Here is a 20,456-nt window from a genome sequence, read left to right on the forward strand (position 1 = left end):
TGACATCAGGATTTGAAGAAAATGAAGGAGGTTAAAACTATTTATTTTACTGTTTAGTCTGTGTTTGTGAGCATTCTGTTCTGATGTTCCTGTTTGAGCTGTTGCACAACCTAAAGACAACCATGAACTGATCCACCCACTGAAACAGCAGGAAGAGACTCGATGAATGATCATTTCACTTCTTTCTCAAACTTTCTTCTGCATTTCTGGACAAAATCAAACAGGAATCAGTGAAGAACAAAGAGGAAAACGGATTATTGAGGATTTATTTCTGTACAGATTTCTGCAGATCTGTGATTCTTTTGGTTTTTCTCTCTTAGAAAACATCCAGAAAGTGAAAGTAAACTTGCTGGGACAGTGAAAATGGCTTCTTCAGCTGAATATGATTATAGTTGTCCTGTGTGTCAGGAAATCTTCAAGACTCCTGTTCTTCTGTCGTGTAGTCACAGTTTCTGTAAAGAGTGTCTTCAACAGTTTTGGAGAAGCAAGAATACTCAGGAGTGTCCCGTCTGCAGGAGAAGATCCTTAATAGCTGATCCTCCAGTTAATCTGGCGTTGAAAAACTTGTGTTTGTCGTTCCTGGCGGAGAGAAATGAGAGACGTTCATCAGGATCTGAGGAGATCTGCAGTTTACACAGTGAGAAACTCAAACTCTTCTGTCTGGAGGACAAACAGCCTGTGTGTTTAGTGTGCAGAGATTCAACACAACACGACAATCATAAATTCAGACCCATCAGTGAAGTGGTGTCATCATATAAGGTAAGACACATTATACCTGACAGTGAAACAACAAATAAAGTTGTATTTGACACATGTATTTCTCAGGACCTTTTTGTCTGTACTGTGTTTTCTGAATGCATTATCACTCTCTGTTATCTGGACTTTAACCTCTAGGAGGAGCTCAATACAGCACTGAAGTCTTTACAGGAGAAATGTAAACTTAATGAAGAGATGAAGAGAGAGTTTGAGAAAGCAGCTCAACACATCAAGGTGAGGATTGATCATACAACAGCTGATATTTGATCATTAAATAACATGAGGACATTTATATCAACCATGATAGCAGAAATCTACAACTGATTTCAGTCACAGTCTGATGTCATGTGCTGGTTTAATTACTGTCCAATCCACATCTCTGAGATACTAAAGGATCAATCAGAAAGTCATTTAGTTATAATTCAGTTACACTTTGTGGTCATTTACATCAGAGAAGCAGGATCTCCTGCACTGACAATGGCGTTCCCAGAATGCTGCTCCAGAAAGTGTCTGAGATGACTGAAGTGAATGTGGTTTGATTTCAGGCTCAAGCTGAGCACACAGAGCGTCAGATTAAACAGCAGTTTGAGAAGCTTCATCAGTTTCTCCGAGATGAAGAAGAAGCTACAATCACTGCACTGAGGGAGGAAGAGGAGCAGAAGAAGCAGATGATGAAGGAGAAGCTGGAGGAGATGAACACACACATCTCAGCTCTTTCACACACGATCAAAGACACGGAGGAGATGCTGAAAGCCAATGACGTCTGCTTTCTGAAGGTCTGATTTCAGATCAGTGATTGATTGATTGATGATTGATTGAGTTGTTGATGATCAGTTGTGTGTTTGTTCTGCAGGAGTTTCCAGTCTCAATGGAAAGGTGAGTGATCTGCTGGTTTCTCTGCTTCTGAAGTCAAAGCCACTGCAGTTCTGACTCCTGAATGTTCCTCCAGAGTCCAGATCTCACAGCCGGATCCACAGATGCCTTCTGGAGCTTTGATTCATGTGTCTCGCTACTTGGGCAACCTGCCGTTCAGAGTCTGGAAGAAGATGCAGGACATTGTCCAGTACAGTGAGTCTGAGCTCTTACACACACACACACACACACACACACACACACACACACACACTGGAGATCATGCAGGTTTCACACACACAGAAGCGCTGGACTGATTCAGCTTGGAGAAAGTCAAGATCATAGTGGAGGTGAAGCTAAACAGCTCGAGCTGAATTAACACAGAACTACACAGAAGCTTGAGTTCCATGTTCATTCAGCTGAAGCGGTTTAATTTCTCCTTCTGTAAAAACTAAACCTTTAAGTAATCAGCTGATCAACTTCCTCTGGGTAGAGCTGTGCACAACTGTAAACAATACTGCAGGACATATTGAAACTGAACCTGCAACACACAGAGGACAGTAAATCAGTCATCAAATTGCTTAATTTAGAAAACATTTTAGGGAAAAAAATCAAAGATTTTTATAAAACTTGCTTGACAGATTTTGACTCTCTTTGATGCACGTCCAAAAGCATTTGCAGTTTGCTGGAAGGAATGAGAAACTGCTACTGTGATGTGCACAAATGACTATATATTTACACAAATGTAAATAGTGCTGTGAGAAATGCACCAAAGCCACTTGTAAATAATGTATTAATAATGTATTTTGTATTATTTTAACAGATCTGAATCATGTTCATGTGTCCTATTGTGATGAAGAGAATCATGTCTGACATTTAATTACTAATATTCTTTCTAAAGATTTTCATGAATCTGCACAGAGATTTTCTTACAACACACACACACACACGCAAGCACGGACGCACGCACGCACGCACCACGCACACACACACACACACACACACACACACACACACACACACACACACACACGCAAGCACGCACGCACACACACGTAATGTTTGCCTCTGGTGCATTAAACACTGATAATAAACTAATAACACTGACAGTGATGAGAGGAAAATGTCTGATGTGTTTGATCAACAGACGAGTGTCATAATTCAGAATAATCTGTGATTGATCATTATATGAACATCAGAATAACAGCAGCTGTTGATTGTGTCTCTTCAGCTCCTGTCATCCTGGATCCAAACACTGCATATCCAGAACTCGAGCTGTCTGATGATCTGACCAGAGCGACATTCAGAGGAATCAAACAACCAGTTCCTGATAATCCAGAGAGATTTGACTGTGATCTCTGTGTTTTGGGTTCAGAGGGTTTTAACTCAGGAAAACACTGCTGGATCGTGGAGCTTAAAGAGAGTCAATTCTGGAGTCTTGGAGTAACAACAGCATCAAACCAGAGGAAGGGAGTGGTTTTCTTTAACTCTGATGTCTGGAGTGTGTGTTATGGATGGTCTGGAGTGTCTGGTTTTCGTGTTGATCAGGATCTTGATCGAGTGCGAGTTGATCTGGATTATGACAGAGGAACAGTGTCTTTCTCTGATCCTGTAAAGAACAAACATCTACACACTTACACAACCACCTTCAATCGCACTCTCTACCCTGTCTTCAGGTGTTGTGATTTTAAGATTTTAGCGTCCAGTGTTCAGTGAGATTACAGCTGTAGTTCTGGATCTTCCTGTTTTCATCATGTCTCTAATATTTAATCAGGTCAATATGAGTGTGTTGATCTGAATATCAGAATATCAATGTTTCAGGAAATTTACAATAAATGAATCAAAAGTGACAATAAAGATTTATTTTCAGTTTTTACAATTGTTCCTTAATAACATGTAAAATAATAATTCATTATATAATTATATAAAGAATAATTCTTACTCAAATTCCTAAAATCATGAATAATGAATAATGAATCAGGGTTTCCACATCAATATCACAGTTTGCTGATTTTAACACGATTATAGTAAAATAGTAAAAATAATAGCAGTTAAATTATCATAAAATTATATGTAATAGTTAATAATCTGATTTATTGAAGGTTTTATCAGTTTATACAGAAAACTATTGAATATATTCATTCATTTATTCATTTTCTTGATGGCTTAGTCACCTTATTAATCTGGGATCACCACAGCGGAATGAACTGCCAACTTATCCAGCATATGTTTTACGCAGCGGATGCCCTTCCAGCTGCAACCCATCTCTTGGAAACATCTATACACATTCACTCATACACTACTGACAATTTAGTCTACCCAATTCAACTGTACCGCATGTGTTTGGACTGTGGGGGAAACCGAAGCACCCGGAGGAAACTCACGCGAACACAGGGAGAACATGCAAACTCTTCAATATAATCATAAATGATGAACATTATTAATATTAATAAATTGTCAAAGTGCCTTTATAAGTGTTGTATTCTACTGTCTCTTTTATTATCATTTTTATAATTTATAATCAGTTTCCTGAAAATAGTTTAATAGTGAATAACATGAATATCAGTAATTCAACATAACTAATGATAAAAGCAACATCATAATACAGGCATCAGTTTTTCTCAGTTTCTACAAATTATTAAACAGCAGTTCATAACAGAATAATAATAATTAATATGAACAAATCCACTGGACAGGACACAAGAATCCTGACACTGAAATCTGGAGTATAAACACATCTTTAAAGAGAGACACAGAGGAAAAAGCTTTATTAAGCTGTAAACAAACAGCCTCGAGAATCTAATATAAGATCATCTTTAAAATATTCACATGTGACAAGAGAAATGTCTGTGTACAGTCAGAATGTGTGCTGATTCCTCTAAAACATCTGTCAGCATGTGGAAAACACCCAAACACAGCAATGCAGGATACAGTAGAGTACAGTAGATCTGATGACTCTCCAGTATAGACAGTGCTGTGTGTGTGTTTCAGGAGATCTGCTGACTTCACTGATCAGATGTTGAGGATTGTTTAAAGAAGAAAATAATGAATGTATTTGTTTAGTCCTTTACAAATGTGAGAAACCTAAAACCTTCTTGATTATGTGTAAAAGCATCTGGAGTCATCTGTAACTTGCTTTGTGTGGATTTCAGTCTCTGATCATTTAAAGTAAAGCGTTGGTGAACACACTGATCTGTGGTGGACAAGGTGTCTTGATGTTGCTTTGACAAGAGTCTGTGAAGATTTACACTCAATCATTAAAGAGTTTCTTTTATTTCTCTAGTTTATTTTTTAGAATCAAGTCAAAACTAAATATTGTGTAGAGAATAAATAAAAAAAACATTTTGAAAATAATAATGTCGACACATTCAGTCATTAATTAATTAAATAATTAATTAATTCATTCATTCATTCATTTCTTTCGGCTTAGTCCCTTATTTATAGGGGGACATCACAGTGTAATCAAATATTTAAATATTTTATGAATAATACATTTTGACATTAGATTCCTCCGCGTACCACTATAAAGGAAGCCCACGTACTAGTGGTACACGTATAACAGTTTGAGAACCACTGTTTTAGAAGATTCCAATCAATGATTAACGGCCAGACTGACATACTACAGGTAACAAGGCTATACCTCTAATTATACGGTACATACAAAGCAGAAATAGACAATATCTCATGTCATAAGCCTACAGTGCACAGCAGCTACTTCCATGTTATTTTAACTGTTAAAAGTAAAAAAAAAAAACTCTAAAAATATTAATAAAAAAATAGGTGAAATCTCAGGCCTCTGCAAGAGTACTACACCTTTTAAAATCTCAAAATTACAGTTGGATGAATTACTGTAAATATTTCTCTTCAAAAATTGTCAACTGTAAAACTATGAATGAAAATTTGAGTAAAATCTCACCTGTAGTGAGTCATTTCTGGCCTTTAACCAATTACTGGAACCTATAAATAAACCTAGAAGTATATTTCTGCTTTGTGTTACTGTGCGTTTTGGTTCTGAAGATGTAACTCGCAGATGATCCCTAAAATTGCATGCTCGAATGTGTGCCGAGTATCAAAACAAAGAGCAGGATTTATTTATTTATTTATTTATTTATTTATTTATTTATTTATTTATTTATTTATTTATTTATATGTTATTTATTTTAATTTTTAAAATTAAAAATGACCAAAAATCAATATGAATTATATCTCTTTTGCTAAAGATAGGTTGCGGCTGAAAGGGCATCCGCTGTGTTAAAACGTGCTGGATAAGTTGGCGGTTCATTCCACTGTGGCGACCCCGGATATTAATAAAGGGAATAAGACGACAAAAAAATGAATGAAATTAATGAACTATATCTCTTTTTATAAATGAATAAGAATAATTATTTATAAATAGTTTAATATTTGTGTGTATTGCCCTTTTTTATTCCTTTATAAAATGCCAATATGTATTTCCAGTGTTGTGTTAATATTTAGTATTGGAAATTTTGTCAAAAACACACTGATTCTTACATTTTATATATTTCTTAACTTTTTGCAAAAAAATTTTTGCTTTCTTGGAAATTATTTATTATTATTTAAATAAATAAATAATACATAAATAACTTCTCTGCGAACTGTAAAGCCCGCCTTCTTGGATTTGATTGGCTAGCGTTTTGACATTGATGAGCTATTTATTATTTCTGAGGCAGCAGAACATGTAGTGGGCTGTTGATTATTGATTATGACCCAGATTCAGGTACAGAAACAGTCTTATTGTCTCATACTTATACACATCTTTGCCGTTTTGGAGATTTGAGCAATAAACTGGACATTTGAAAATAAACCGCCAAGAGAATCTCCTTTCCATAAATGACGTCACTCAATAGAACATAACTGCTCGCTCTCGTCACTCGCTTCAGTTGAGAATTTTGAAGAAGTATTGTTTGTTCGCGTTTACAAAGTTTGACTAAATCTATGGATATTTGTCGATATAAACACGTTATGAGTAAATATACGAGTGAAAACTTGAGTGAACACACACTGCCTGCATTTGACCACGCGATGGCGGCAACAACATCTGTGTGTGTTGGAGGAAAGAAAGAAGACGCGGGTTTCTGCGTGGAGAGACTCGACAACTTCTCCAGCTTCTGTCCCAGACTGGACGAAGAGGGCCGGACAGTGGCCGTAGAGGCCGGTTCAGCCCTTGAAGGTCCCTCTACTACTACTGAGGTAGAGGGAAACTCAAACGGTGAGACTGTCAGCAAACACCACAACTTTCTGAGGTTTAAACATGATGAAATTACTGTATTGGGCACTTAAAACACATGTATAAATGTCATTACATATGAAACAAACATGAAAAATGATCAATAATGGAGTTTATGCAGACTTTATGATGAGAATATGTTGTGTGAGGTAAATTGAGACTGTGGCCTGGCCTATATGTATGAGCTGTCCCATGCTAATGTCCAGCTTGACATGAATAATTATGTGTTCACCACAGTAGAGAAACAATTTCTAGGTGTTTTGTGTAGACTTGTGCTTGAAAGTACTGTAAAATACTCAGAAATGTCTCTGTCAATGTTTTCACACAGTAATATTTGATTTATTAAAGTCACACAAGTGCCAATTTCACACCTGACACCTCCATAATCAAGTCTTGCTTTAGTATAATTTACCTCACAGTAAGTCACAGCACATATAAACAGTAAAATCCATTAAAATAAGAGTTTAGTCATCAAACATGTTCAGGAATTGACAGAAAACACATTTAAATCCAAATGAGATACTACAAACATATATACACATTAGAGAATTTCAGCTAAACTCAGTATTTTTGAGTTTCTCTTGATTTCTCCTGTTTATTAAATATAAACAATATAAATAATTATTAGTTTGGGCTTTGATGCTAATTAATGTAATGTATATTCACAAATATCTGATGTATATTGATGAAATGTGTTCATATATAATGTATAAGGGACGCTCTACCAGAAATGTACATTTACACTTATTAAAATGTGACGGGGCCTGAACTTTAAACTTGTCGTCCTCAGAAAAATCATACAAAACAAGCATCAAATCACACAAATCCATGACAGAACGCATCCTTGACCATGATGTCACTTCCTCTGAGTCACAGCCTATTGCACACACTGTATGTTAAATCTAATAAAGTGTGAGAGGACCGACAGAAACGCGAGGACAGCTGTAAATGTATTTGTATTATATATTTGTTGTATTTATTTGTAGAATATTTCATGTTTTTAATCAGTTGATGTGAGTGAAAACAGCTTAAACTTGCTCTTTCTGAAGTATTTTTCCTCTAAATTAGGAATAGCTGAAACACATTATAGACTTTCCTCATTGTGCCGACAATCATCAGAATATTACGTGGAGATCATTTTCCATGAAGACATCCTGTAATGAACGAATCTCAGATTGTGGAAATTGACTCTTTTGGCTAATTGTGTTGTTCAGGGACACTTCTGGAGACCATCAGCTTCTGCAGTGACTTCTGTCCGTGGCTGGACGAGGAGTGGGCTGTGGATTCAGACGCTGGAACAGCATCAGATGAGCATCTTCCTGAAGACACTGAGGAGGACGACACACCCGGTGAGATTGTCAGACACTCCTCCACTGTAGCATATAGACATGTTATTAATGGGAAACAGGCTACTTGATCTATTAAGTTAACAAAAAAGTTAAAACAGGGTAAAGAGATACTGGAAAGTGTTGGGGGAATAAAATAAGCGTATAAAAGACAGACGGAACAAAACATATCAAACACTAATGAGAAATGAGCAGTAGTGGGTTTTAGACAGGATGAGGACGAGTTGTCTTGTGAGGTAAATTGGCTTAAAGTCAGACTTTTTGTAAACTTGGCCTAGCCAAAACAACACATGCACATCCGAAACACTCTATTAAAATCACAGCATGTGTTATATTAAACTGGAGAAAGAGAAACGGCAGATAATAAAGTAAATTACAGATATATATCTGCTCTCAGTACAAGTAGATCTAGAAAATGTTCAGCTTTCTAATGTCTCTAAAGTGCTGTGTTGCTTTCTGAAACCTGATTTGTAGGCGAAACCTTCTGGATTAACATTTTAGTAAAGTACATGAGTAATGTTTTAGTTTAGGATTAGTTTCTTACAGTCAGTATTTAGTGAATATATTTACAATGTCGCCAGTGTTACCTGTTCAGACCTAAAGTGGCGATGAGGTCTTAAAATGTGTCGACAGAGTCTTCAGAAAGCTCTTAGGTGTTGAATTTTACCCTCTGATTCCTGTATATACCCTGCTTTAACAGACAAATGAAAGTTTGACAGCATTTCCACTTTAACAGTATATTTGATTGATTCAGCTGCTTATTTCTTACCTTTTTTATTGAAATCACCGGCTCTGAAGTTGTTTTTGTTAATAATAAATGTTCCTTGCTGTTCTGTGCTTGTAATAAATGGAAAGCAAATCTGTGTTGATCTGAATATGGGCCGATCAGTGACTCAGAAAACCCTAATGTGATCCAAACCTGGAGATTTGTGATGCATTACTCCTCTAATTTCTTATAATGCTTTGCTTTCTGTGGAAAGTCTTATTTCTTTTAGTTTTACTGCAATAAAAGCAGTTTTAGTTTATTTTAATTGTTTTATTATTCTTTACAGTACAAAGCACTGCTGTCCAACGACTTAACCTTAACCTAGTTAACCTGAATATCATAGTTAGGTCTATATATATCACGTTAAACCCAAAAATGCTAGTGTCTTGCAAAATAGGTAGAGAAATATTATGTGCTGTCAACATGGCGAAGACAGAAGAAGTTAGGAACAGCTAAAACACATCGGTTTTCCTTATTATCCCAACAGTCATCAGAATATTAAGTGGAGATCGTGTTCAATGAAGACGTTTTGACATGAATGTTCTGTTTGTGGAAATTGACTCTGATTCTGTTTTTCATGCTTAGATGTGGAGACCCTCAGCTTCTGCCATGGCTTCTGTCCGTGGCTGGACGAGGACTGGACGATGCTTTCTGATGCCAGTACAGCACTTTATGTTGAAAACATTGTGGAGGAAGACACGACCGGTGAGATTGTCAGCAACCACTCCACTGTAGAATATAAACATGTTATTAACGGGAAACAGGCTTATTGACCTCTTGAGTAAAAATATATATATAAAAACAGTGTAAGGAGATATTCAATAATGTGATGTTGATCATGTTCGAGTCGTGTGCACACTTTGCTCCTGTTCAGTCCAAACGATCCAAGGTAACACAACAAACTTCATTACCATAATGAAAGCCGTTACAAAGTGTCTGTTTTACTCATTTTAATCAAGTTGACAGGCAAACATCTTAAACATGTTGTCGACATATGTTTCCCGCTCACTATTATTCCTGTAATGTTTTAGTTTTATTACAAGTTGACATGCGAGAGAGGCAGTTTAATGTATTATTTTATTTGCCACAGCTGAGAAAACCTTTTCAGAGAGGTCTAAACAATAACTGATTGTCATGTTTTAAATATGTTCTTTGTTGTCTTTCTTCCATTAAGCACCTGAAACACGAGGCAGCAGGTGGAGCAGAGTCCGTGCTTTCTTCAAGAGAGTGTGGAAGGCCATAAAGAAGCCTTTCCTCAGAAGGACAAGAGTGGAGCCCCAAACACCACCAGGAATGCCTGTTCCCTGGAACTCTCTTGAATCTGTCTCTGGAGAGTCTGGTTCCTGGAACTCTAATGATTCAGAAGATTTCCTTAGAGTGTCTGGTTCCTGGACCTCTGTTGATTCAGATCTAGATTCAGAGTCTTTCTCTGGAGTGTCTGGTTCCTGGACCTCTGTTGATTCAGATCTAGATTCAGAGTCTTTCTCTGGAGTGTCTGGTTCCTGGAGCTCTGTTGATTCAGATCCAGAGTCTGTGCCTGGAGTGCCTGTGGTCCAGAACTCTGTTGATTCATATCCAGAGTCTCTGCCTGGAGTGCCTGTGATCCAGAACTCTGTTGATTCAGATCCAGAGTCTCTGCCTGGAGTGCCTGTGGTCCAGAACTCTGTTGATTCAGGTCCAGAGTCTGTCCCTGGAGTGCCTGTGATCCAGAACTCTGTTAATTCAGATCCAGAGTCTCTGCCTGGAGTGCCTGTGGTCCAGAACTCTGTTGATTCAGATCCAGAGTCTCTGCCTGGAGTGCCTGTGGTCCAGAACTCTGTTGATTCAGATCCAGAGTCTCTGCCTGGAGTGCCTGTGGTCCAGAACTCTGTTGATCCAAATCCAGGGCCTGCCCATGGATTGTCTGTGGTCCAAAACCTTGTTGATCCAGACCCAGAGCCTGTTTCTGGAGTGTTTGGTCCTTGGAACACTGTTGATTCAGATTCAGAGCCTATACCAGAGCTCCAGAACTCTGTTATTCCAGATCCAGAGCCTGTCCCAGAAGCGTCTGGGCTCCAGAACACTTTTGGCCCAGATTCAGATCCTGCTCCTGGGCCGTCTTGGCTTTGGGACACTGTGAACCCTGAGCCAGAGTTTGTCCTTGAGGGCTTTTGTCGCAGGTATACTGGAAATCAAGTTCCAGAACCTGAGGTGCAGAATTCGGCCGATTTGGAACCAGGGCCTGTTCCTGGACCATCTGGGCTCCAGGAAACGGCAGATGTGAAGTCGTCCTCTGCCTTAGGATCCTCTAAGTGTGATGCAAATACAGGTGAGTCTGCTGACAACACTTTAACGTCACGTAGCAAACACAAATGCAGAGTCACATTCATCAAAGTTTCTTAATCAATGTTGATTCAGTCAGTGCTGCTGTAAATGCTGCTGTAGCATGTTTGTTAATGTGAGGCAGTATCAGTATGAGAGAACTGAACGCTCTTAAACAATCTCTTCTTTTTTCAGCACCTTTGCACAGTCTCTACAGCTTTGGAAAAGTTCTGGGATCCGGGAGCTTCGGCACAACGTACAGAGCAGTCCGTAAATCTGATGGCAAGGAGGTAAAACTCTCAGTGTACATTTGACTTCTTAAGTAACTTGATCTAAACTTGTGTATTTATGAAATAAATGACAGATTGATCAATGTGAAAACTTAATAATTGTGTTTTTGCTTTTCAGGTTGCCATCAAGAAGATTCCCAAGAGAATGGACGACCGTCACATCTCTGCCGTAAGTTGGCAAAACTTCACTCAGTATTGAATTCTGTAATGGTTTGGGCGCATGTATGAGGCGTAGTGGAATTTCAAAAGGCAAAATCCAGTCATGTGAATCTGTATGAAAGTTTTACTCATGTTCAAGCTGAAGAAAATCATTTTGATGGTGAACTTTGATTAATGTAAACAGTTCCTGTAGTTCACAGCAGCACTGTAAGAGAAAAGAGCTGGACAGCGATGTTGATCATAGATACACAAACACTAAAGCAGCGTAAAGCTCATTTACATGATCAGCTCACCCAAACATTCAATTATTGATTACTCACCCTCACTCCTCTGAGAGCTTTATTCATCATCAGAACACAAATTAAGATATTTCAGATAGTTTATTTGAGAAATTTGAGAGCTCCCTCATTCTCCATAGACAGCAAGGGTCCTGAGATGTTCAAGGTTCAGGACAGAACAGTCCACATGCCTTCAGTGGTTCAGCTGTGTTCATATGAGGCTGCTAGATCAGTTGTGTGTGCTTTAAACACTGTAGAAGCAAATTAGTTTGCCAATGTTTTCCTCCTGCATCAGGTCAGGGTGCACGTTTACTACAGGCAGTGCAACACACAAGTGTCATATTACCTGTAGTAAATGCACACCCCAATCTGATGTAGAAGACTTGAGCAAACAAAGTGGTTTTTCAGTTGTTTTGGTGCACAAAAGTGTTCTTGGAGCATCGAATGATTACAGTTGAGCCACTGAAGACACGTGAACTCCTTTGAGGATGTTTTTGTCTCCTTTTCTGGACTTTTGCTGTGTGTGGAGGATGAGGGAGCTCTCAGATTCAATCTAAAACATCTTCATTTGTGTTCTGAAGATGAATGAAAGTCTCAGTTATTTGAAACAACATGAAGGAAAGTAATCAACAACAGTATTTGAATTTCTGGGTGAACTGATGCTTTATATAATGCAGATCTTTCTGGATGCAGCCTTTATGATGCAAGCTGATCTGCAGCTACTAACCCTTGTTCTCTTTTCCTCTTCAGCCTGGTTGCTCCAAACCTGCGTATAAAGAAGCGGCGTATATGCTCATCCTGAAAGATCCTACGCCGAGCATATACCTGATAGAACTGTACGAGTGGTTTGATCAAGAAGGATTCATTTCACTCGTCATGGAGTTCCCCAAACCTTGCGTATCCCTGCGGGAATATGTAAAGAGTCATGGCAGGCTGACAGAAGAGGTCGCACGATACCTGCAGCACCAGTTAGTCCAGGCAGTCGTGCACTGCATTGACCATGGCATTTCTCACAACGATCTGCATGAAGAAAACATCCTGGTGAACACGGAGACTTTGGACCTCAAGCTGATCGACTTCGGCTGTGCTTCCAAAATCAGGGAAGACCAATATGTGGATTTCATCCGGGACGGCGTCTTTAACCTAGGCTACCTGCTGCACTACATGGTGAATGCTAAAGCGCTACTGTACAGCGGGCATGGAGAGAGAAATCGACTTCAGTTTAACCCCAATTTATCCAGCGGTGAGTGAACAGACACTGATAAATACACATGCCAAACCTCAACCTGTTGTAGTCTCATACCAGGACAGAACCTGGAGAGACACTACAGAATCTAACATCACCATCTGTATTAGCTCAGGAATGGGCAACTTTGGTCCTGGAGGGCCGCTGTCCTGCAGAGTTTACCTCCAACTCTAATCTTGAAGATCTTCAAGTGAACTTAAAGTCATTTTGACTGTATCTGTTTGAACTCTGGCAGTGCATTATGGGTATTCACTAGTCTTTGAGTGTTCATGGGTTGTAGACTTGTTATTGTGGGATTGATTGAGTGCGCTTCAGAATGTCCACTATGGTTGGAGACCACTACACATGGCTGCTCCTTCAGACAGTGCACTATTTAAGGGTACAGGGGGGGTAATGTCAGATATATCCACTGATTAGCTGGTTTCAGGAGTGTTTGATTTGGGTTTGAGCAGAACTCTGCAGGACACCGGCCCTCCAGAACCCTGCAGTAGCTTCTTTAATCTCAAATTTCAGAAGATATCTTCATAAACGTCTCCTTTATCTCTCTCTCTCCTTGTACAGAGTGCTGTGATCTGATAGAAAAGTGTCTGGAGGAACACTCGTGGACACTGGAGGACATCTTACAGCACGAGTGGATGAAGAAGCTGTTGATGAAGAGGGGATGAAGGTAAACACACCACTGGTCCAGTAGGAGACTACAGTGATAATAGCGGGACACACAAAGCTGATTAGTTTTCTGGTTTTCTGAATCATCTTCAGTTGAGCGAGGATGCTGTTGTGCACTTTACACTCATCAAGATAAACAAGCATTAAAGATGTTCAGCAACACAGTTCATGTAGAAGAAACACAATGTTAGAAGATGGTAACTGAGACAATGAAAGCCGAACACACACGTATATGACTGTGTTTGACTAAACTCTGCTGCATATAAGCAGATATCTGCATGTGTGTGATGCTTATTCTCGGTGGATGAACAGTTTTATCAGTCGACTGATGGAGCTTTAAGAGGCCGTTCACAGACGAGATGATTTGACTGTTGTGTTGGTCTAAATGTGCTGCTGATATGGCTTAATGTTTCCTTTGTGTTTCCTCATGTAAGAACTTCACACACAAAAAAGAAAAACTACAAAAAATATATACAAAATCATCAAAAATCACCATAAAGAAGCTTTTCCTGATCCAGAAGCAAAGCTCAAGAGCCCTGGATTGCTGGAGTTGGACTGGTGGAGCTGCTCTTCAGTGGATCGACCATCAGCAGAGACATTTACACCACACTGAACTGATCTTCAACAGAGACTTTTGTACACTGAACTGACATTGTTGATCTGTTTTATTGGTGTTTTCTTTATTTGTGTTTGTTTGAATCTACATTGTATAAAGTGTTGTGTAAATAAAGATGATTTGACTTGTAAATATCACGACTAGACCATATTTTAGATACTAAAGACACTTTTTTGCACTGTTGCACTTTTTGCTCATTCTGAAGACGCACCTCTATATACATTTCAGACAAAATATGCTGCGTTTGTTTTGCAGTTTTGTTTGTTGTGAATCCACCAGAGGCCGCTGTGTACGATTTCAGATCTCAAATTTCTCTCGCGAGTGCCATTTGCGCCTGCTGTTCTCACGTAAATCCACTAGAGGTCGATGTCTACTGACTGACTGACCGATCAGCTGACCCACCATCCATCCTCTAAACCCAACCGATAGTGTTTTCAAAAGCACCAATTGACCCATTCACCCCCTTCCCTTAACCCAACAGCAGTATTTTAAAAAGCAATCGTGAAAAAGAAAGCCCTCGTCTTATTTTTACCACGTTTTCAGATTTTACCACATTCTCACGCTGCTATTTACTTGATTATTTTATTTTTTGGCTTTTGTTTTAGTCTTATCTGCTTTCTGGACCCGTTCTTCACCAGACTTAACCCCTGTTGTCGTGGTCAACTTCGCTCTGTATCTCAAGTCCGCTGACGTACTTATCGAGCCACTGGACAAACGTAACAGTGGAAATGCCGTCCATACAGTGTCATACCAGCCCGTAGCGTTCATTTTAAAGATGAAATGCAGCCTTACGTTTACCTCTGGCTACATAATTCGCGATCTCCAGAAACATACACAGGGATTTTCAGAATGAGCCTGTGTTGCTTTTTTCACTGTTTATTTATTTATTTATTTATGTATTTATTTATATATTTATTATTGTGTAAAGCAAAGTATTTTACTGTACAGAGTAACGTGTTTTTTACTGCGCACATGACATGTTGTAAGAAAGACTAATGTGCATTTCTTAATAAAGACATAATAAAGTGACTGCTGCTTTATTTATTTATTTATAAGACATGAATGGAGGCTCTTTTTATACTTGGACAGGTTGTTAAACACCGACATGCAGAAATGTGAACACAATAAATGCACAGAAGTATAACGCCTGACAACTGGTAAACCACATTTACGGGTTTAAACCATTTCACGACACAAATAATAGGCAGATTGGAAAATGTGCAGTCTGGAGTCGCAACAAGTCTGTTCATATTCAGGTTGTGTTTCAACTGCTCACAGTAGCTACGTTTCCATCCACCTTAATCGGTAGATGGAAATGCCAAGATGCGCATAAATTTGGAATAATTGAAAAGGATAAACTTTTCATTCGATAAGAAAAGATGCAGGTAAACTATGATGGAAACACTTTCAGCAAACAAGTTCCTATATGTGCATTAAAAAGGTTCATGTGATTTTGTTATGAGAGATTATGTGATGATAAAAATGTGTGTGTGTGTGTGTGTGTGTGTGTGTGTGTGTGCGTGTGTGTGTGTGTGTGTGTGTGTGTGTGTGTGTGTGTGGACAAAACAGCAGGCTGAGCACACTGTAAAACATCTGGAGCCTGTTTCAGTTAGGAGGTTCAAACAACTTGAGTTTAAACTTGAACTCTGAGTTGATTTACATTTAGTCATTTACTGAGAGATTTACTGAGAGATTAAAAACTCTGAGTTTTCGGTATCAGAATAGTGGATCTGAGTTGGGTCAATCAACTTTGAGTAGACCAACTCAGAGTTAAGCGTGCACACTGAGACTATAAAAGGCATCATCAATGGAGCGCAGATATTACGAGTGACCATAGCAACATCTTAAAAAAGGAGATCAGCATTTCTTTCTCCAGCTGAACTTGATCCGCTCATGCATAGTTATAGCAAATATGAGCATATATTTTGAAAAGCAACACAACTGCATCAGTGAAACAGAGACAGTTAGCATGGGAAAACATAGCTGCTTAAGTTCATTTTACATTTAAAGTATTTAAATGTTAAAGTTGAATAAAATAAGTAATGTTATGTGTGACGTTTATAAAATCTTTACACACATTCCCACTTTTATACATGTTGATCAGTTTTAATAGATTTAACAGTGCACTGTGTGTCTGCCTTTATTATTGATCAAGTGATAGAGGTTGATATGACATTTACAATGTAAACAAAACTAAAATAATTTTTAGAAAGAATAATAATCCTAATTAATCTAGGCTACTTGTCCCTGCTGAAGGTCAGTGAATTTAAGCTTTATTTATTTAAAAAGGACAAGCCATTCTCGTACATGACTTTGTTCTTTGTGTGACTGTAATGTAGGCAATAGCTGTTTCCATCCATTAATATAAATTAAATTTATGTGCAAAACTGGAATAACTCATGAAAAATGTGCGAATAAAGCAGCGTTTCCATCCAACGAGTTAAAGAGAGCAAAATCGAACCAAATCAAACCAAATATCAACAGTAAAAGCAGAATTTACTGCGGTAGAAGAAGCTGCGTCAATCTTTTCTATATTTAATAAATGTACTTGCGCCTCAGAAGACAATGCTGACACACAATGAACATGTGGGGGTGTTTGAGGCTATGAGACGCGGAGAACGCTCTTGACACACTCCAGGCGCTCTGCAGGTCGTTATATAATACCATTAATACTGAAACGGTTCAGGCTTTTTAGAATGAATGAGCAAAACAACATTTAAGATGTGTTACAGTGTGCTCAGCCTAGTTTGTCCATTCACACACATTTTCATCATCAAATGATCGTGACCTTTTTTAATGCACAAACTGTAATTTATTCAGTAAAAGTGTTTTCATCGTAGTTTATGCGCATCTTTTCTATCGAATAAAAGTTTATGCTACTCAGTTGTGTGCGTGTGTTTTATGTGTATTTTTCAAAGTGATGTGCATCATGACGTTTCCATCAATCGTTTTTATGTGCATCTCCAAAATGAGCATTAAAATAGGTGGGTAAGGCTAAGGCGAGAAATACCGCTTCGTCTTTAAAAAAGAGGACGAGACCGACAGAAACTCTTGAGTTTAGAGAACAAAACCTGCTCCTGACCAGGTTAGGTTCACAGAGTAAGTGACCACAGTAACTGACTCTCAGTTAAAGGCCATGTCCACACACATATTTTTTGTCTTTGTTTTGCCCTTCCGTCCACACTGAGACGCGGTTTTAGAAAACAAACACGTATCTTTTTGAAAACGCTCTCCAAAGTGGATAAATTTGAAAACGCCGTTTTCATGTCGTAGTGTAGACTGTGAAAACAGAGTCTTTTGAAAACGGTGACACAATCATGTTACTAATTCGTTGACTTTAATTTGGTTGTGATTATGAGTTTAGTGATGTCGCCCTTACTGTGAGGGTAAGCAGCGTCATCAGCAGGATACTGTTCTTTAAAGCGGTCCAGTATATCAGCGTATTTGTTTTGCCCGTCTCCCAGTCTACATTTTCACTCTCTTTTGCGACTTTGTATTCATGTGTTACTCGACACAGCAACTCCATTTAAAGTCAGTCCATTTAAAAAAACTCTGTGCTTTTCCTTGACATTTTGTTTGACAATGTTTCAAAGAGCCGGAAAGAAATAATAAACGTCAGGCGGAAATGCCGAAGCGTCTTACGTTTCACGCATGTGCAGTACAGGGTGAAAGCATTTGTAGTCGTTTCAGTGTGGATGACAAAGTTTTGGAAAACGAATAGAAACGACGGTGTGGACGTGAAGCGTTTTAGAGGAAAACTCCATTTTAAATTTATCTGGATTAGTGTAGACACGGTTAAAGTTACCTCTCTTTCAGAAACAGGCTTGACTTACCCTGCTTTCTCCAGTCTAACAAACCTGCCATTCTGAAACAGAAAACCCAGAGTTTCTCTCATTTCAGGGTTAAAATACTCGGAGTTTTCACTTAACCTCCTTTCTGAAACCTCAATTTGAGTAAGTTTTTAATTTCTAAGAATGGGGAAATTGTTGTCAATGTCTCCTCGGTTAGATTTATGATTACAAAACTCTGAAAATCAGCATCAAAATCAGACATTTGTTAATAACTGTGACTTCAGCATGTGAAGAAACTATACTGACATCAGGATTTGAAGAAAATGAAGGAGGTTAAAACTGTTTATTTTACTGTTTAGTCTGTGTTTGTGAGCATTCTGTTCTGATGTTCCTGTTTGACCTGTTGAACAACCTAAAGACAACCATGAACTCAGGAATGTCCCGTCTGCAGGAGAAGATCCTCAAAAGACCGTCCTCCAGTTAATCTGGCTTTAAAAAACTTGTGTGAGTCAAGATCATAGTGGAGGTGAAGCTAAACAGCTCGAGCTGAATTAACACAGAACTACACAGAAGCTTGAGTTCCATGTTCATTCAGCTGAAGCGGTTTAATTTCTCCTTCTGTAAAAACTAAAGCTTTAAGTAATCAGCTGATCAACTTCCTCTGGGTAGAGCTGTGCACAACTGTAAACAATACTGCAGGACATATTGAAACTGAACCTGCAACACACACAGGACAGTAAATCAGTCATCAAATTGCTCAATTACAGATTTTCTCAGTGGTTTTGGTGCATTTCTCACAGCACTATTCACATTTACACAACAGTTCATGCATTTCTCTAAACTATTAGTCTGTTCTGCACATCACAGTAGCAGTTTCTCATTCCTTCCAGCAAACTGCAGATGCTTTTAGACGTGCATCACCTGCTTTCATAAACTCTCTGCTGTTTATAACATGATCATCTGCTTATGTCACGTCAGTCAACATATAAATCTATTTGATTTATAGATTATAACTCCTAAAGAGTCTCTCAGTTTACTCTTTAATATTTCTCATTAGGGTTTTTGTCTGTGAAGGATCAGTGTGTAAATCTTTATCTTTTGTATTAATTAATGTCTTATTTTATTACTTTAACAGATCTGCATCATGTTCATCTGTCCCATTATGATGAAGAGAATCATGTCTAAAGATTTTCACAAATCTGCACAGAGATTTTCATTCATTATTAAATCAAACAAACATACTTACACACACACACACACACACACACACACACACGTAATGTTTGCCTCTGTAATGTTTGGATGTTAGACATCCCTGCATTTAGTGAGCTATTTGAGTACAAGACACTGAATATGTATTTTTCACATTTTTACTGCATTTGCTCTTTACAATCATAATTTACTCACAGCATTGTCCAAAAGAATAAATAAACCCTTATTTAGAACAAACATAAACTCCCTTTAGATAGAGCTGTGCACAACTGAAGACAATATTGCAGAACATATTGGAACTGAACCTAAACATACACAGGTCTGTAAATCATTCACAAAATTGTTCAATTTTAAAGACATTTTCAGGAAAATAAAGATTTAAATTTGTTTTATAAAACTTGCTTGACACATTTTGACAACTAGTTCAACATTTTTGTATGTAATAACTCAAGTAATGAAATGAGCCCTGTCAGTTTAATATGGATTGACTATTCAGCATTTACAAGTTTAGTTAATGTTGACTGACGTGACATAAGCAGATGATCATGTTATAAACAGCAGAGAGTTTATGAAAGCAGGTGATGCACGTCTAAAAGCATCTGCAGTTTGCTGGAAGGAATGAGAAACTGCTACTGTGATGTGCAGAACAGACTAATAGTTTAGAGAAATGCATGAACTGTTGTGTAAATGTAAATAGTGCTGTGAGAAATGCACCAAAACCTGAGAAAAACTGTAATAATAATTTAGAATCAAAACAAAATCATTTGAGATCAATAAAAAGTCAAAACCATTTTTTATTTCTAAGAATGGGGAAACTGTTGTGAATGTCTCCTTGGTTAGTTTTATGAATGCAAAACACAAAAAATCAGCATCAAATGCAGACATTTGTTCATTACTGAGACTTCAGCATGTGAAGAGACTATACTGAC

The 20,456-nt window shown here is 38.1% G+C and overlaps 2 protein-coding genes across 6 annotated transcripts; both read left to right on the forward strand.

Annotated features, from left to right (window-relative positions):
* Nucleotides 1-145: 145 nt before the first annotated feature.
* LOC147838642 (E3 ubiquitin-protein ligase TRIM35) lies at nt 146-19,266 on the forward strand. 2 transcript variants are annotated; one of them, XM_087304740.1, is made up of 6 exons: nt 146-759; nt 895-990; nt 1,302-1,532; nt 1,610-1,632; nt 1,706-1,896; nt 18,825-19,266. In XM_087304740.1, the coding sequence occupies exons 1-6, from the start codon at nt 364-366 to the stop codon at nt 18,863-18,865; spliced, it is 978 nt and encodes a 325-aa protein (XP_087160866.1). In that variant the 5' UTR covers nt 146-363; the 3' UTR covers nt 18,866-19,266. The 2 variants fall into 2 exon arrangements, with proteins under 2 accessions (XP_087160866.1, XP_087160865.1); XM_087304739.1 differs by lacking the exon at nt 18,825-19,266 and adding an exon at nt 2,840-4,800 and having other exon boundaries at nt 1,706-1,824.
* Nucleotides 6,479-14,656, forward strand: LOC147838643 (uncharacterized). 4 transcript variants are annotated; one of them, XM_087304711.1, is made up of 10 exons: nt 6,479-6,838; nt 8,071-8,205; nt 9,554-9,673; nt 10,143-10,643; nt 10,695-11,276; nt 11,465-11,559; nt 11,678-11,728; nt 12,747-13,239; nt 13,804-13,909; nt 14,343-14,656. In XM_087304711.1, the coding sequence occupies exons 1-9, from the start codon at nt 6,565-6,567 to the stop codon at nt 13,905-13,907; spliced, it is 2,355 nt and encodes a 784-aa protein (XP_087160837.1). In that variant the 5' UTR covers nt 6,479-6,564; the 3' UTR covers nt 13,908-13,909; nt 14,343-14,656. The 4 variants fall into 4 exon arrangements, with proteins under 4 accessions (XP_087160837.1, XP_087160835.1, XP_087160838.1 ...); XM_087304709.1 differs by having other exon boundaries at nt 10,143-11,276; XM_087304712.1 differs by lacking the exon at nt 9,554-9,673 and having other exon boundaries at nt 10,143-11,276.
* Nucleotides 19,267-20,456: the final 1,190 nt, after the last annotated feature.

The sequence above is a fragment of the Danio rerio genome, chromosome 22 (assembly GCF_052040795.2).
Source record: "Danio rerio strain M-AB ecotype USA chromosome 22, GRCz13ab, whole genome shotgun sequence".
NCBI lineage: Eukaryota > Metazoa > Chordata > Actinopteri > Cypriniformes > Danionidae > Danio > Danio rerio.

Coding starts and splice junctions, on each gene's coding strand:
- LOC147838642 (XM_087304739.1), top strand. CDS start 364: ATGGCTTCTTCAGCTGAATATGATTATAGTTGTCCTGTGTGTCAGGAA. Junction 760..894: donor AAGTGGTGTCATCATATAAG/GTAAGACACATT, acceptor TTTAACCTCTAG/GAGGAGCTCAATACAGCACT. Junction 1,825..2,839: donor GCAGGACATTGTCCAGTACA/GTGAGTCTGAGC, acceptor GTGTCTCTTCAG/CTCCTGTCATCCTGGATCCA.
- LOC147838643 (XM_087304709.1), top strand. CDS start 6,565: ATGGATATTTGTCGATATAAACACGTTATGAGTAAATATACGAGTGAA. Junction 11,560..11,677: donor GTAAATCTGATGGCAAGGAG/GTAAAACTCTCA, acceptor TTTGCTTTTCAG/GTTGCCATCAAGAAGATTCC. Junction 11,729..12,746: donor ACGACCGTCACATCTCTGCC/GTAAGTTGGCAA, acceptor TTTCCTCTTCAG/CCTGGTTGCTCCAAACCTGC.